Here is a 13,569-nt window from a genome sequence, read left to right as displayed (position 1 = left end):
CGACCGACCACGGCGTGGGGGGGGGGGGGTGTGGAGGGAGGCTCTCATCCAGCAGTGGAGTGAACATGCGCTGCACGCGTGGCAGGTGCGAATGCGCGCCCGCGTTACGGAGGCTCTCCGTCACCCGCGCTGCATTTCGTCGCGCTTGGGAACGCGACGCGGACGAGGTCGATGCGGCGCGTGAGATGTTTACAGCTGCCCCGAGTCGCAACGTCGATACCGCGTCAGGTCGCGGAATAAATTGCGGGTGAACGAACATCGGGAGTTTTGTGGGGGGTTTTTTTTCTTCTTTTCGCTTCGTGTTGTATATCGGCACACGCATTGGCGCGCACGAGCCGAACGTGCGCGTCTACAGGGGGGGTGGGGTGGGGTGGGGTATGGGAAATAGCGGCGGCGAGGTTTGATGCACGGAGCCACCTCGTCAGCACGAGGTGGAGTTACGATGTGATGCGCATCTGCGCTTTTAGCGCCAAGGAACCAACGTCACTCATCACTGACCCCCACCCCCACTCACCATCACAAATAACCCTCCCCTCCATCCCTCCCTCCTCATCATCCCCGCACATCCCTCCCCCACACCTCCCCTCCCCTCCGCGCTCCGCCCGCGCGCGCGCACGTGCCAGGCCCCTCGCGCTAATTGCTGATGAGACGAAGAGGTGCGAGCGGTTACGGGGCCCCCGCAACTCGCCCCCCCCCAACCCCTCCCATCCCCACTCCGCGCCATACACCTCGCTTCTTCCTCCTCCCCCCACCACCCCACCACCGCGCGCCTCTCATCCCATTCCTTCCCACCCTCGCTCCGCGCCGTCATCAGTGACAGAGCGAAGTGATTCGGAGCGGAGAGAGGAGCGACCGTTCCTCATCGCCGAGGAAGACAGCGAGAGAGGGAGAGAGGGAGAGAGGGAGAAAGCGCGCGCGGGAGTGCACGGAGAGAGGGCGCGGAGAGCGCGGCACAGAGCGCGGCACAGAGCGAACAGGTGTCACGTGTGCAGAAAGAACGAAGAGAACGCGAAGGGCGCGCGAGAAAGAGAAGTGGGGGAAAAGAGTGAGAAAGAGACGCGGCGATATAGAGTGAGAGAGGGAGAGATCGTACGAGTGAGATCCCCCCCCGCCACCCTGGCCACCATGCACAACAGCAGCGAGACGGAGGTATGGACGTGGCGCGGAGGGTCCGGACGTGGCGCGACTGGGGAGGACCCCCTCGACGCTCAGCGAGACGCTCCGGACCCCCCGCCGGAACTTCCGGACCCGCCGGGGGGCGCGCCCGGTCCGCCGCTGTACGAGGACGCGCTGCTGATCGGCGCCCCTCGGCAGGAGCCGCCGCACGTGGCCGTGCCGCTGACCGTGGTGTTCGGGGCCCTGTTCGTTCTCGGCGTGGCCGGCAACCTCCTGACCGCCTACGTGAGCGCCCGCCACACGCGGCTGCGCCACAGCAGCGTGCGCTATCACCTGCTGAGCCTGGCGTGCGCCGACCTGGCCCTCCTGCTCACCATCCCGGCGACTCTCTACCGCTCCTACTGGGAGTACTACCCGTGGCGGCTGGGCGACGCGACGTGCAAGCTCTACTTCATGCTGCGCCAGGCCGCCTACACCGCCACGAGCTGGAGCATCGTGGTGTTCAGCCTCGAGCGCTGCCTCGCCATCTGCCAGCCGATCCGCGCCCTCTCGCTCGTGCGCCGCTCCCGCATCCGCCGCCTGCTCGCCGCCGTGTGGCTGCTCGCCGCGCTCTCGGCGCTGCCCTACGCCTTCGTGTACGGGCAGGTGCGCGCCTACGTGTACGACTACGCGGGCGCCAACGCCACCAACTTCTCGGTGGTGATGACCACGGTGTGCGAGCTCACCGAGAAGGACCCGTCGCCCGTGTTCACGCGTATCACGCACGTCAAGTGCTTCGTGTGCTTCATCGTGCCCATGGTGCTCATCTCGGTGCTCTACAGCCTTATCCTGCGCACCTTCTGCCCCAGCATGAGGCTCAGCGCCGGTTCCTCCAACCCCGCGCCGCGCGGCTGCCAGAGTGGAGGTGCAGGGGCAGCGGCCGCGGCTGTGGCGGCTGCGGGGGCTGGGGCCCAGACGCCGAAGGACGCGAAAGGGGGGGGCCCTACGAGAGATGGGGGGCCCGCGACGAGAAGAGCCGCGGGGGGCCTCGGCGGTTCCGAGGCGCTGCTCAACCCGGACGTGAGAGACGCGGGGACCTTTGAGAGGATGACGCAGAGGCGGCGCGCTCAGCAGCAGAAAGCCATTCGACTGCTGGGTAACTACTGTACAGCGGAGTAACTGCAGCGGGGTAACCGCACGGGGGGGGGGGGGTCACGACAGAGGGGGCATCTTTATAACGGCGGGGTTACCAGAGACGTGGGAGCATAGACTCACGCAGGACAATAGTGCATGCCTTGTGCTGTGATTCCACGAATCTCGCTTTCAGCAATGCGGGGCGCTATCCAGCGTGCTGAAGTGTGGTCAACCCGCCCGCATCGCGACCCGCGCGGCCTGCGGAGGTCTCATCCAGCAGTGGATTGACAGAGAGGGCTGTGCTTGGGCGTACGCAACGGGTAGACAGAGGCGACCTTTACACATCAGGGTGACTGCAGCCACGGGGAAGTCTCCCGTTCGCTAAAAGTTGTCCTGGGTTCCATGCCATTGCCTTGATGTTTGCGGAGTATGCATTTTCTCAGCCTGTTCTGCACGGCTTTTCCCCGGATTCACCGGTTTTCTCCCATAGCTAATAAAAAAATTACATTTAATGTAACTGGCATTGACCAAAGAACATAATACCGACAAATGACTCAATTTGCATCACACTCAGCAGCAACATAGTCCCTCCCTACTGCGAAAACTTAGCGAGACCCTCCGGGATTTTTTTTTATATTGCTGCTGCTACTGCGTTGGCAGTAGCGTTGACAGTCAACAAACACAACCCAACACACTCGTCAATGACACGGCCTTAACACCTCTGTATATATTAGGCGACGTTTCCGGCAATCAACCTTCTTAATATCACCTAAACAGAGAGCACAGAAATGTGTGAATAATGGTTGCGGACTCCACTTAACAACTGAATGGAGGCTGATGATAATCAAAAATGTCAAATTTTTCTGATGACAATTTTTTTAATTGGCAAACGAATAGTTATACTATGAATACATATCGCAAACGAGTCTTGAGACGCGGTGATGCTTTCATGAGATAAACAAGCGGAACCACAATCCATAAAACCATCAAAATAACAAAACACCGATCACGAACTCGCAGAGGGCACGGCATTGGCTCTGATGGCGATGGATAGAAGGTACCGGGAAGGGCAGCGATTGCACGACTGGGAAACAACGGAGGTCTTGTGCCCCTAGCCCGGTATGGAGGGCCTGGAGTTAGACCCCCCCCCCCCCCGTCCACCACAGAATCCCCCGTATCGCCTAAACAGACTTTTGAGTGCTGTGAGCAAGTAGCACCTATGAAGGTCGGCACCATGGCACACGAGGTGGTGGGTGGCCAGCACTACACCTAACCACCTTTGTCTCCATAGTGGCATTGTTTACACACCGCATCAGGTATGAATTTGAGGTTGAGTCGACTTAGAGGAGGCTCATGACCGGTTCAGACAATCGTCACAGGTGTTGGCGGCCGTGAGCGGGAATGGAACTGGGCTCGTCGGGTTGGTAGCGCAGCGCCCCCACCACACACGCACACAAACCTACTCGGCCCAACCTGATGGTTCAGTCGCCGTGAGATAAGAACCGTACGGCGACAAATGTGACAAATATTGGAGTTGGTGGCTGGGTGCATTTGTACCGGCAGTGTGATGCTGTCACGTGACAGGCACGGCGCCAGAGGACGGGATGACCTATCCAGGGGTCGCTATCGCGCCTTTAGTAACTAATTGGCACGCTTTGGTTACATGGTAAACGTTACTAATTGGCTGTGTCGGGTGGTGGCGGGTTTAACGGCGCATTCATATTTACGCGATTTAACCCCAAAAAAACCCTTCGTTCATGGTCGCGAATGCGACCATTTAATCGTTACCGGAATGATCTCTGATTGGGCGTGGTGAGAATGGTGATGGTGGTGCACCCACGTGATCGTGGCGCGTTGCAGGCGAGGGTCGGTGGATCACGCAGAGATTTGTAAAACTTAATCAGGTGGAGGCGGTGTGCTGAGGATAGAAGCTTCCAACGCGTTACGTCATCGTCACCTTTAGCCCCATCCCGCTGGGGTTAGAATTAGGATTGAGTTAGGATTTAGGGTTTTAGAGAGAATTAGAATTGAGTTAGGATTTCGGGTTTTAGAGAGGATTAGGTCTAAGGTTCGGGTTAGACTTAGGTTTGAGTTGAGGTCGGGCTGAGTTATGGTTGGGTTAGGGTTGACTTATGGTTGGGTTAGGGTTGAGTCATATAGATGCCATCTTAATAGAGTGGTGGGATAACAACAATAATAATACAAACCTAATGAAGAATATTATTACTATCCGAGTTCCTTTACGTTCACTCAAGAAGAAAGTTCACTCTCTATGGGCAGTATGCGGGATTGGTGGATCACAAAGAGATTTATCCCGCAGTCAATCACGCGCCGCGAGACACAAATCACCCAAACTCAACCTTAACTCGGCAGTACAGCAAGTGGGTTCCTTCCCAGCCTCTTCATTGCACCCTTTAGAGGTTCCTCCATCCTCGAGCAGCTCGCGGCCTCCTCCATCCGTTTGATAAAAAATTTAATCTCCGTACATTATTCATCCGCCGGGGATGTGGTGGAGTGGAGGTCAAGGCTCCATCACCGCAGTGGAAACTCGCCAGACGAGGAGGGAGCGGAGCCCACGTAGCCGAGGCAGGGCCCTCGGGCGCTGCAATTAGCGGAGATTTGGCGACGCGTGGGTCGTAGGCGGCGGAGGGAGAGGGACAATGCGGGGAGGAGGAGGAGGATATTCCACCCGAGACATCACAGCCGCGGCGCTTCTTAAGCTGAAAGTCGCCGGTCGCGCGCCGCCCCGAGAACTCGGATCGAGGCTTTCATCCCGCACTCTCATTAGCGGCTCGCGGGGGTGCGGACACGCCCCCCACCCCCCCCCCCCCGTAGATCCCAGCTGCCCACTGTAGCCCCCCCCCCCCCACGCCCCCCCCCCACCCCCATTAACTACCCAGCAACTTCCTGCAACCCACCTGCAGTTCTCATCATCTCTCGCTGGCTCCCAGCTTCCAGCGGGCGCCTCTCATCTCCTCCACAACCTCCTCCTCCTTTACAACAACCTCCTCCTCCACTTACTCCGCCCATCTCCTTCATTTGAACACCCTCCTCCTCAACATCTTTCTCAAAATCCTCCATCGGAACGGAGTCTTGCTTCTCCCCCTGCCCCTCGTCACCCCACGCGGCTCTCCCACGTGCAGCAGCAGCAGCGGAGCGCATGGGCGAGGTCACGTACCGAGGCGGCTCCTGGGAGCGGCGCGGATTAAGGCCCCTGGGGGAGTGAGGAGCGGGGAGGTACGGCAACTCAGCTTGGGGAGGGGTAGGAGGGTGGGGGCGGTGGGGGAGGGGCGGGTGATGATGACTTACCCATCTAGAGTAGAGCCAACCCATAATGACTCACTGCAGAGGAGCCTCCCCCCCATCCCGCTCCCCACGACCCCTCCCCACGACCCCTCCCCACGACCCCTCTCCTCGGACGCGTCTCCTTCATTAAGGAGCTCATCCCGGAGTGCCGAGACAATAGCCCCCCCCCCCCCGCCCTGGGCGCTGTGCCTCTTCGTGTCTCCTTGGAGACTTCTACTCGGCGCTGGGTGGTTGGTCTGAGTGTTGGGTGCTTCGCGTGCTGGTGCTGAGTTTGTCGCTGGATGCTTTTTGCGAAGGGTTTAGTTTGATGTCGTTCCCCCGCACGTCCGATTAGCACGGTTAGCTACGTGCGGTGCGAAATAAGTTCAACATCCATGCACACAGCACAGGGTGTAGGTGCTGAGTGCAGGGTGTAGGGGCTGAGTGCAGGGTGTAGGTGCAGGGTGTAGGTGCTGAGTGCAGGGTGTAGGTGACGAGTGCAGGGTGTAGGTGCAGGGTGTAGGTGCTGAGTGCAGGGTGTAGGTGACGAGTGCAGGGTGTAGGTGCAGGGTGTAGGTGCTGAGTGCAGGGTGTAGGTGACGAGTGCAGGGTGTAGGTGCAGGGTGTAGGTGCTGAGTGCAGGGTGTAGGTGCTGAGTGCAGGGTGTAGGTGCAGGGTGTAGGAGCTGAGTGCAGGGTGTAGGTGCTGAGTGCAGGGTGTAGGTGCTGAGTGCAGGGTGTAGGTGCAGGGTGTAGGTGCTGAGTGCAGGGTGTAGGTGACGAGTGCAGGGTGTAGGTGCAGGGTGTAGGAGCTGAGTGCAGGGTGTAGGTGACGAGTGCAGGGTGTAGGTGACGAGTGCAGGGTGTAGGTGCAGGGTGTAGGTGCTGAGTGCAGGGTGTAGGTGCTGAGTGCAGGGTGTAGGTGCAGGGTGTAGGAGCTGAGTGCAGGGTGTAGGTGCTGAGTGCAGGGTGTAGGTGCTGAGTGCAGGGTGTAGGTGCAGGGTGTAGGTGCTGAGTGCAGGGTGTAGGTGCTGAGTGCAGGGTGTAGGTGCTGAGTGCAGGGTGTAGGTGCAGGGTGTAGCTGTTGAGTGCAGAGTGTAGGTGCTGAGTGCAGGGTGTAGGTGCTGAGTGCAGGGTGTAGGTGCTGAGTGCAGGGTGTAGGTGCAAGGTGTAGGTGCTGAGTGCAGGGTGTAGGTGCAGGGTGTAGCTGTTGAGTGCAGGGTGTAGGTGCAGGGTGTAGCTGTTGAGTGCAGGGTGTAGGTGCAGGGTGTAGGTGCTGAGTGCAGGGTGTAGGGTGTAGCTGTTGAGTGCAGGGTGTAGGTGCAGGGTGTAGCTGTTGAGTGCAGGGTGTAGGTGCAAGGTGTAGGTGCTGAGTGCAGGGTGTAGGTGCAGGGTGTAGGTGCTGAGTGCAGGGTGTAGGTGCAGGGTGTAGCTGTTGAGTGCAGGGTGTAGGTGCAAGGTCTAGGGGCTGAGTGCAGGGTGTAGGGGCTGAGTGCAGGGTGTAGGTGCAGGGTGTCTCGTGACGGTGTTCACACATCAGTCATTCGCTCGCTGTTCTCGCCGGGCGCGTCTCGTGGCATCTCACTCGAGCTCCTGACACCTCGTCTCACCTCGTCTCACCTCGTCTCGTCCTACAACTCACATCTCCTCTAATTTCATCTCAGATCTGCCCTCATCTCATCTCAGATCTCCTCTCATCTCACCTCGCATCTCCGCCCGCACCGCATCCCGTGTGACTCCTCCTCCTCTCCACTGTTTCCAGCGCCGCTCCTGACATTTGGATGAAAAGGAGACGGGGAGACGGGCAGAGGCGTAATTGCGAGGCAGCGGGGGGTAGCGGGGAACGCGGGGTGGGGTGGGAGGGGGATCTACCCAAACAATCCAGCGAGAAAAATATGAACCCACTTATCGCCCCCCCCCCCCGCCTTCAAGGCACCCCCACAACCACTTCCTCTAAGTCCCACTCCGATCACGCCTCCCTTCTCCTCCGGCCACTCGGAGCGAGCGTCGTGTTGAATCCTGAGCATGAGTCAATCACTCCACCCCTCCCCACTCCGCTCACCTGGTGCCCCTCGCAGCCCCCCCCCCCCCCCACTATCACACTCACCTGTGAGCCCCCCACAGCCCCACTCCCCCCCCACTATCACACTCACCTGTGAGCCCCCTCGCTCACTCCCCATCCCGCCTCCCCCGCAGCCTCCGCTGTCTCCTCGTGTCGTGCGTCACTCGCTCGGATCGTCTTTGTTGTCGCAAAGAAGAGCCCCCACCCTCTACTCACACACACACATAGCCCCCACCCTCTACTCACACACACACATAGCCCCCCCTCCACTCACACACACACATAGCCCCCACCCTCTACTCTAACAAACACAAAGCCCCCCCTCCTCCATTCACACACACACAGCCCCCCCCCTCCATTCACACACACACATAGCCCCCCCTCCACTCACTCACACACATAGCCCCCACCCTCTACTCTAACAAACACATAGCCCCCCCCCCTTCACTCACTCACACAGTCCCCCCCCTTCACTCACACACACATAGCCTCCACCCTACACTCACACACACATAGCCCCCCCCACCCCACGAGCCCCCCCCCCATCCCCCACGACCCCCTCCACTGCACTCATCTGGCTCCAGCTCCTCCGCGCACGCTGCTGGGCGCTTGACCCCCCGCCCACGTGACAGCGGTCGTGAGTGGTGACGGCAAGAATGTGATCCGCACCAACACGCTCACCAAACTCACCAAGACGCTCCGCTCACCAAACTCACCAAGACGCTCCGCTCACCCACACTCACATCGCCTTACGCAGATCGCCTCGCTGGCCGACGCCACTCGCCCGATCTTCACTCATTCATCCACGTCTCTCGCCCATTATTCACAATCGCACCGACCCTTGAACTCTGTGCTCGCCCGCACGCTTACCAAAACTCGCTCACACTCACCCAGCTCACTCAACCGCTCACCAACACTCATGTATCAGTGTGGCAGTGTGGATGTGCGGGGGGGGGGGGGTTCGTTATATATTCTTCCACGGGGTCGGATGGAACGGTGGCACAATGGGCCGCAAATTGTTCTATGGAGCCCGCGAGCCGAGTTCGATTCCCGGCCATGGCAAACATTCATGATGTGATTCGGCCGTGGTGCCCTCCTCTTCACCAACTCACCAGCGCGGTGAGGTATGGCCAGCCCTGGATTGACACAGGAGCTGGACATGATGTTCGTCATTTTACTTTCTCACGCTCCGACAACTGCCATGCCTCGTTATGCGGCCTCTGCTTAACTGCGACCCCCCCCCCCCCCCCCCGTGTCTCGCCTCCTCTTCCCGTGCCTCCCCCTCCCCGCCCTTCTCTCTGCGCCACACGCAAACCCCACACCCTCGTGTCCCATCTACCCCCTCCATCACCCTGGTCCCTGCGCCCTGCCCCCGGTGCCCCCCCCCCCCCCCCACCTATCAACGTGGGCCCCGTGGCTTCGTCTCCCGCTCCGTCGTCTCCTTAACCTCTTGTCCCTAACCCCGCGTCTTCCTCCTCCCTCGTGTCGCCCGCGTCACCGCTCACATCTCCATGCCCCCGCGTGTCCCCTTTGCCCCGTGCCGCCCTCACCCTAACCACCCTCTTCCACGACTCCCCCCCCCCCCCCCCCCCGTTGCCCTCTGCTCGTGAGAAGGCGCCGTGGTGCTCAGCTTCTTCGTGTGCTACTCGCCGGACACCATCGCGTCGCTCATGTACATATACATCGCGGACTGGAACAACCCCACGGTGCACCGCGTCTACACCATCGTCAAGATGTACCTGGCGCTGCCGCTCTGGTACCTCAACTCGGCCCTCGACCCGCTGCTCTTCAGCATCTCGTCCAAGCAGTTCCGTCGCGCCTGCAAGGAGACGCTGTGGCCCGCGAGGGCCCGACGCGAACGCGCCGCATCGGGCTCGCGGCGCGGCGCCGACGCTGCCGCACGCGGCGGGTTCCCGAGTCGCACGGCCACCTCCACGGAGGTGACCACCTCCAGACAGGAGACGGAGCGCCGAGCCGCGACCACCATCAGGAGCCGACTGGCCGAGTGATGATGATGGTGGTGGTGGTGGTGATGATTGATAGATAACTCCCGGTGTGCAATCTCATTGCGTTCATAGCTGACACGGGGTGCTCTTGGCAATTGCATCTGGTAAGCCCAGAAGCATTTTGTTTACACAAGCGCAAGTTTACTTGCGAAAACAAATGATGCTTGAAAATATTAATAGCATTGATCTGGAAACACCAAAAATACAATATCCCGATGGAATTAAACATTTTATCTTTATAAGCTGTGACACCGATTGGAGTTTTGCTCATGTGATAAATGCGCAGATTAATGATTTTAATAAGACTCTCCACACATTCGTCAATTACGCTGTGGGTGGCCTTAAAATTCTAAAAACAATCTAATGAACGATTCGCGTGCTGTAAAGATGAATCATGTAATTATGATTCATCATAATAATAAACTGTTTTCTGTAGCGCCAATCACAGAATGCCTCAAAGCGCTGTACATGAAGCTTAAGTGATGGAGAAAGTCAGCTGTAAAAAACACACGTGAGATTTAAGACGCAATTTAAAAGTGTAACAGACTCAGATTCCCTAACGGACCGAGGAGGAAGGCAATTCCACAATCGCAGAGCCTGGCTGCAAAAATCTCTGTCTCCTATCGAACAAAGTCTCTGGTCTTTGGAATACCGTAATTAGTTTAGACCACAATCAGCAGATCCAAGTTTTCTCAGTGGAATATATTAAACTTAAGCAGATCAGTGGTGAGATATTTAGAAGCCAACCCATTCAAGGCCTTAAACGAGAGAAGAATAAGCCTACAAGAATAAGCCTACAGCGCATGCTGTAGGATTATCTTTCCTCCCTGCCAGTGCAGGGAGGAAAGAATAAAAATAATACGGTCACATGATTTAGATCTGGTGGTTTTATAAAGTTATATGTTTCACTTTTAAGGCCACACAATGACATTGACGTATGTGTAAAGTTGTTGTTTGTGTACCACTGGCAACGCAGCAGCACCACCATCATCATCACCAAGTAGCGCGTTTGCTGTAGCTGATGGTGATGAAGGTTGTGGCCAGGCAGGAGCCACATTTGCCGTCTCAAGACGGTGGTGTTTGGTCCATTCCACGAATGATTGTTTGGCTTAGAGTTGAAGGAGACAGCAGAACCCATTGGGACTTGGGATAATTCTTCAATAAATACTAATATTAATCTAATAGTATTGCCATTTGCTGTCCCCGCCCCCTAAGATATCCTCACCGAGTCTCAAGCCGCTTATTCTGGAGGGTCCTGCGTTGGGATGTTTGTGCGAATTAATAGCGGCAATAGAGCCACGAGCGGATCACTGGCTTCGCACGGGAGAAACCCGCAGTTCCCCGAGAAAACTCACCACACATAGGAGGTAAAAACCCAAAGCTCCGCACAGATAGATTCGATAATCCATTGCTGTACTGCTGTCTTCTGGCCGCAACCTCACAAAGTCGCAATTTCGTGATCGTTCAATCATAAACAAACCAGCACTCACCAACGCACACTCGCCAACTCGCTCACCAAAACAAGAGTCAGCCATGAACTTCCCTAGGTAACTCACTCACGCACTTACCAATACACGAACACTTCACTACTAACCTCCTCATTTACCAAATCAGCAACTCACCAGCATACACACACACACTCACCGACCCACACACACTCTCCAATTCATTCACTAACCTCACTCACCAACTCACTCACCAACACAAAGCACTCACCATTACACGAAGGTTAACAATCGCTCACTCACTCGGAGTCACAGTTGAACCCCGGGCCGGGCGAGTCACGTGTGAGTCACGTGTGACGAAGCGGCCACACCTGTGCGTGGGTCACCTAATGGGTCACGTGCGCATGTGTGAGCACTGCATGGTACCTGTGTGAGTTATCTATGGGCACCTGTGAGCATTGTATGGGTTCCTGTGTGATCTATGCATGGGTACCTGTGAGTTAAGTATTGATACCTGTGTGAGCATTCTATGGGTTACCTGTCTGAGCGATGTATGTGTAACCGTGTGAGCTATATATGGGTGCCTATTTAAGCTATGTATGGGTTACCTGTGTGCGTTATACAGGGTTTTTAATAAGATGGACCCGATTTGAAATCGCTATATCTTTGCAACCACGAATCGCCCGTGAATGAAACTCTTACCACTTGAAAGGGCGGGCATAGAGAGGGCGGGGCATAGAGTTTCAAATGATTACCGCCCGATGCCTCTCCCAGCGCACAAACAGCCCCTAGCCTCAGTCATTCGCTAGACGGCGACCCCGCAACACACAAGGGGCGTTTTGCGTTCTGCAGTTCAGCAAGACTGAATCCGTAATTGCGGTGCAGCGTGCGTTTCAACGGCGTTTTGGCATTGATCCGCCAATGTCAAAGAGCATTCGTCGTTGGTAGCGACAATTTGAGGAAGCAGGCTGCTGTTTATGTCAGGGGAAGAGCACAGGGCGACCACGCACCTCAGAGGGAAACGTGAGAAGAGAGGCGTTTGGGACTAATTCAATTATCGTCTTGATGTTGTCCGTACAGCAGGTGAAGGGCACCTAGAGCATTTATAAAATGGTTAGTTAAACATGATAACTCATTGAACCGTTTGTAACTTTTTGTGTAATTGTAACATGTTGCCATCGTGAAATATACTGCTTTGAAATTAGGTCCATCTTTTTGAAACACCCTGTAGATTACTTTTCCTGGTTGGGGATTGACTCAGCCCATAATCCTACCGGGGTCGATAAAGTTGGTACCACTTTGTGGGAAAGTCAACAGTGGTTGTCCTATGGATATACTCGCCCCCACCATATGAATGTGGAATTTGTATCACTGGCTCAGGGCTGTGAACGGAAGATGAACACCGCCTTCATGCTCACTTGAGCAGCAGGAGATCGCTTTGGCTTTGTGTGCGAGTTATGTATCGATTATTACCTGCGCCTGGGTCACCTTATGGGTCACCTGTGTAAGCGATGGGTCACCTGTGTGAGCGATGGGTCACCTGTGTGAGTTCCGTGTGGTTACCTGTGGGTTGTGTTTTGGGTGACCTGGTTAAATTCGTAAAATGTTTTTTCTGTTTTAAAATAGTTTTAGTTTACCTGGATAATCCCTTGAGGTATATATGGGTTACCTGCGCGTGACCCTACTGAGCTGTGTGTATCGCCTGCGTATAGGTTAACCACTGGGTTACCTGTGTGAAGGTTACCTACGCGTGACGCTACTGAGTTGTGTGTATCGCCTGCATGTAGGTTAACTTCTGGGTTACCTGTGAAGGTTACCTGCGCAAATTAAAATGGGTTACCTACGGGTTACCTACGGGTGACCTTACTGAGCTGTGTATATCGCCTGCGTGTAAGTTACCCGCTGGGTTACCTCCGTGGGTTACCATCCCCCTCCTCCCCGTGTCCGCATGGCTTCGGCTCGAGTCCGCGTCACGCGTGGCTGAGTCTCTTCGACTCAAACTCCGTGAACGCGGCCTCATCTCCCTCCGCGCTGCTCCACTCAACACACTGGACAGCGTGCGGGTGGCCTCCCACGACCATTATGCGATTCATAATTAATTGTAACAACAACTAAAGTTTATTAATTGGAACAGCTAAAGTGTATTCATTGTAACAACTAAAGTTTATTAATTGGAACAACTAAAGTTTATGCTAATTTATGCTGATTGAATTGCGAGAGAGAGAACGACTCAGGGGAAGGCGAGCCACATGATGAGCCGGCGCTACCAACAATTACCTAAGCTCTGCGATCCTCTATATATGAAGGTGCAATCGGCCAATTAATCGGGGTTTCCACGTGGGCGTTAACCGGAGCACCCAGAGGAAACCCACGCGGACTGGAGGGAAACACTCCATCCCGTGCAGACGGAACAGGTGGAGTCCACATTGTTTGCAGTCCCGCCTTTCCCTGGCAGGCCGGGGTATGGCACCTCCTCGAAATCCACGGGAAGGGAGTTTCACTCCATTCGTGCGGTGATCCACCATCCCTCGCTGCCTCCACAC

The 13,569-nt window shown here is 56.4% G+C and overlaps 1 protein-coding gene across 1 annotated transcript; it reads left to right on the top strand.

Annotated features, from left to right (window-relative positions):
• Nucleotides 1-841: 841 nt before the first annotated feature.
• On the top strand, nucleotides 842-12,797 carry LOC133350474 (neurotensin receptor type 2-like). Its single transcript, XM_061564812.1, has 2 exons — nucleotides 842-2,251; nucleotides 9,190-12,797. Exons 1-2 carry the CDS (start codon nucleotides 1,126-1,128, stop codon nucleotides 9,582-9,584), a joined length of 1,521 nt encoding a protein of 506 aa, XP_061420796.1. The 5' UTR covers nucleotides 842-1,125; the 3' UTR covers nucleotides 9,585-12,797.
• Nucleotides 12,798-13,569: the final 772 nt, after the last annotated feature.

Source organism: Lethenteron reissneri, chromosome 34 (genome assembly GCF_015708825.2).
Source record: "Lethenteron reissneri isolate LAM-NWPU_2019-01 chromosome 34, ASM1570882v1, whole genome shotgun sequence".
In the NCBI taxonomy this organism is placed as follows: domain Eukaryota; kingdom Metazoa; phylum Chordata; class Hyperoartia; order Petromyzontiformes; family Petromyzontidae; genus Lethenteron; species Lethenteron reissneri.
Note: the sequence above shows the minus strand (reverse complement) of the source record. Positions and strands in the feature narration are given on the sequence as shown.

Coding starts and splice junctions, on each gene's coding strand:
- LOC133350474 (XM_061564812.1), top strand. CDS start 1,126: ATGCACAACAGCAGCGAGACGGAGGTATGGACGTGGCGCGGAGGGTCC. Junction 2,252..9,189: donor GAAAGCCATTCGACTGCTGG/GTAACTACTGTA, acceptor GCTCGTGAGAAG/GCGCCGTGGTGCTCAGCTTC.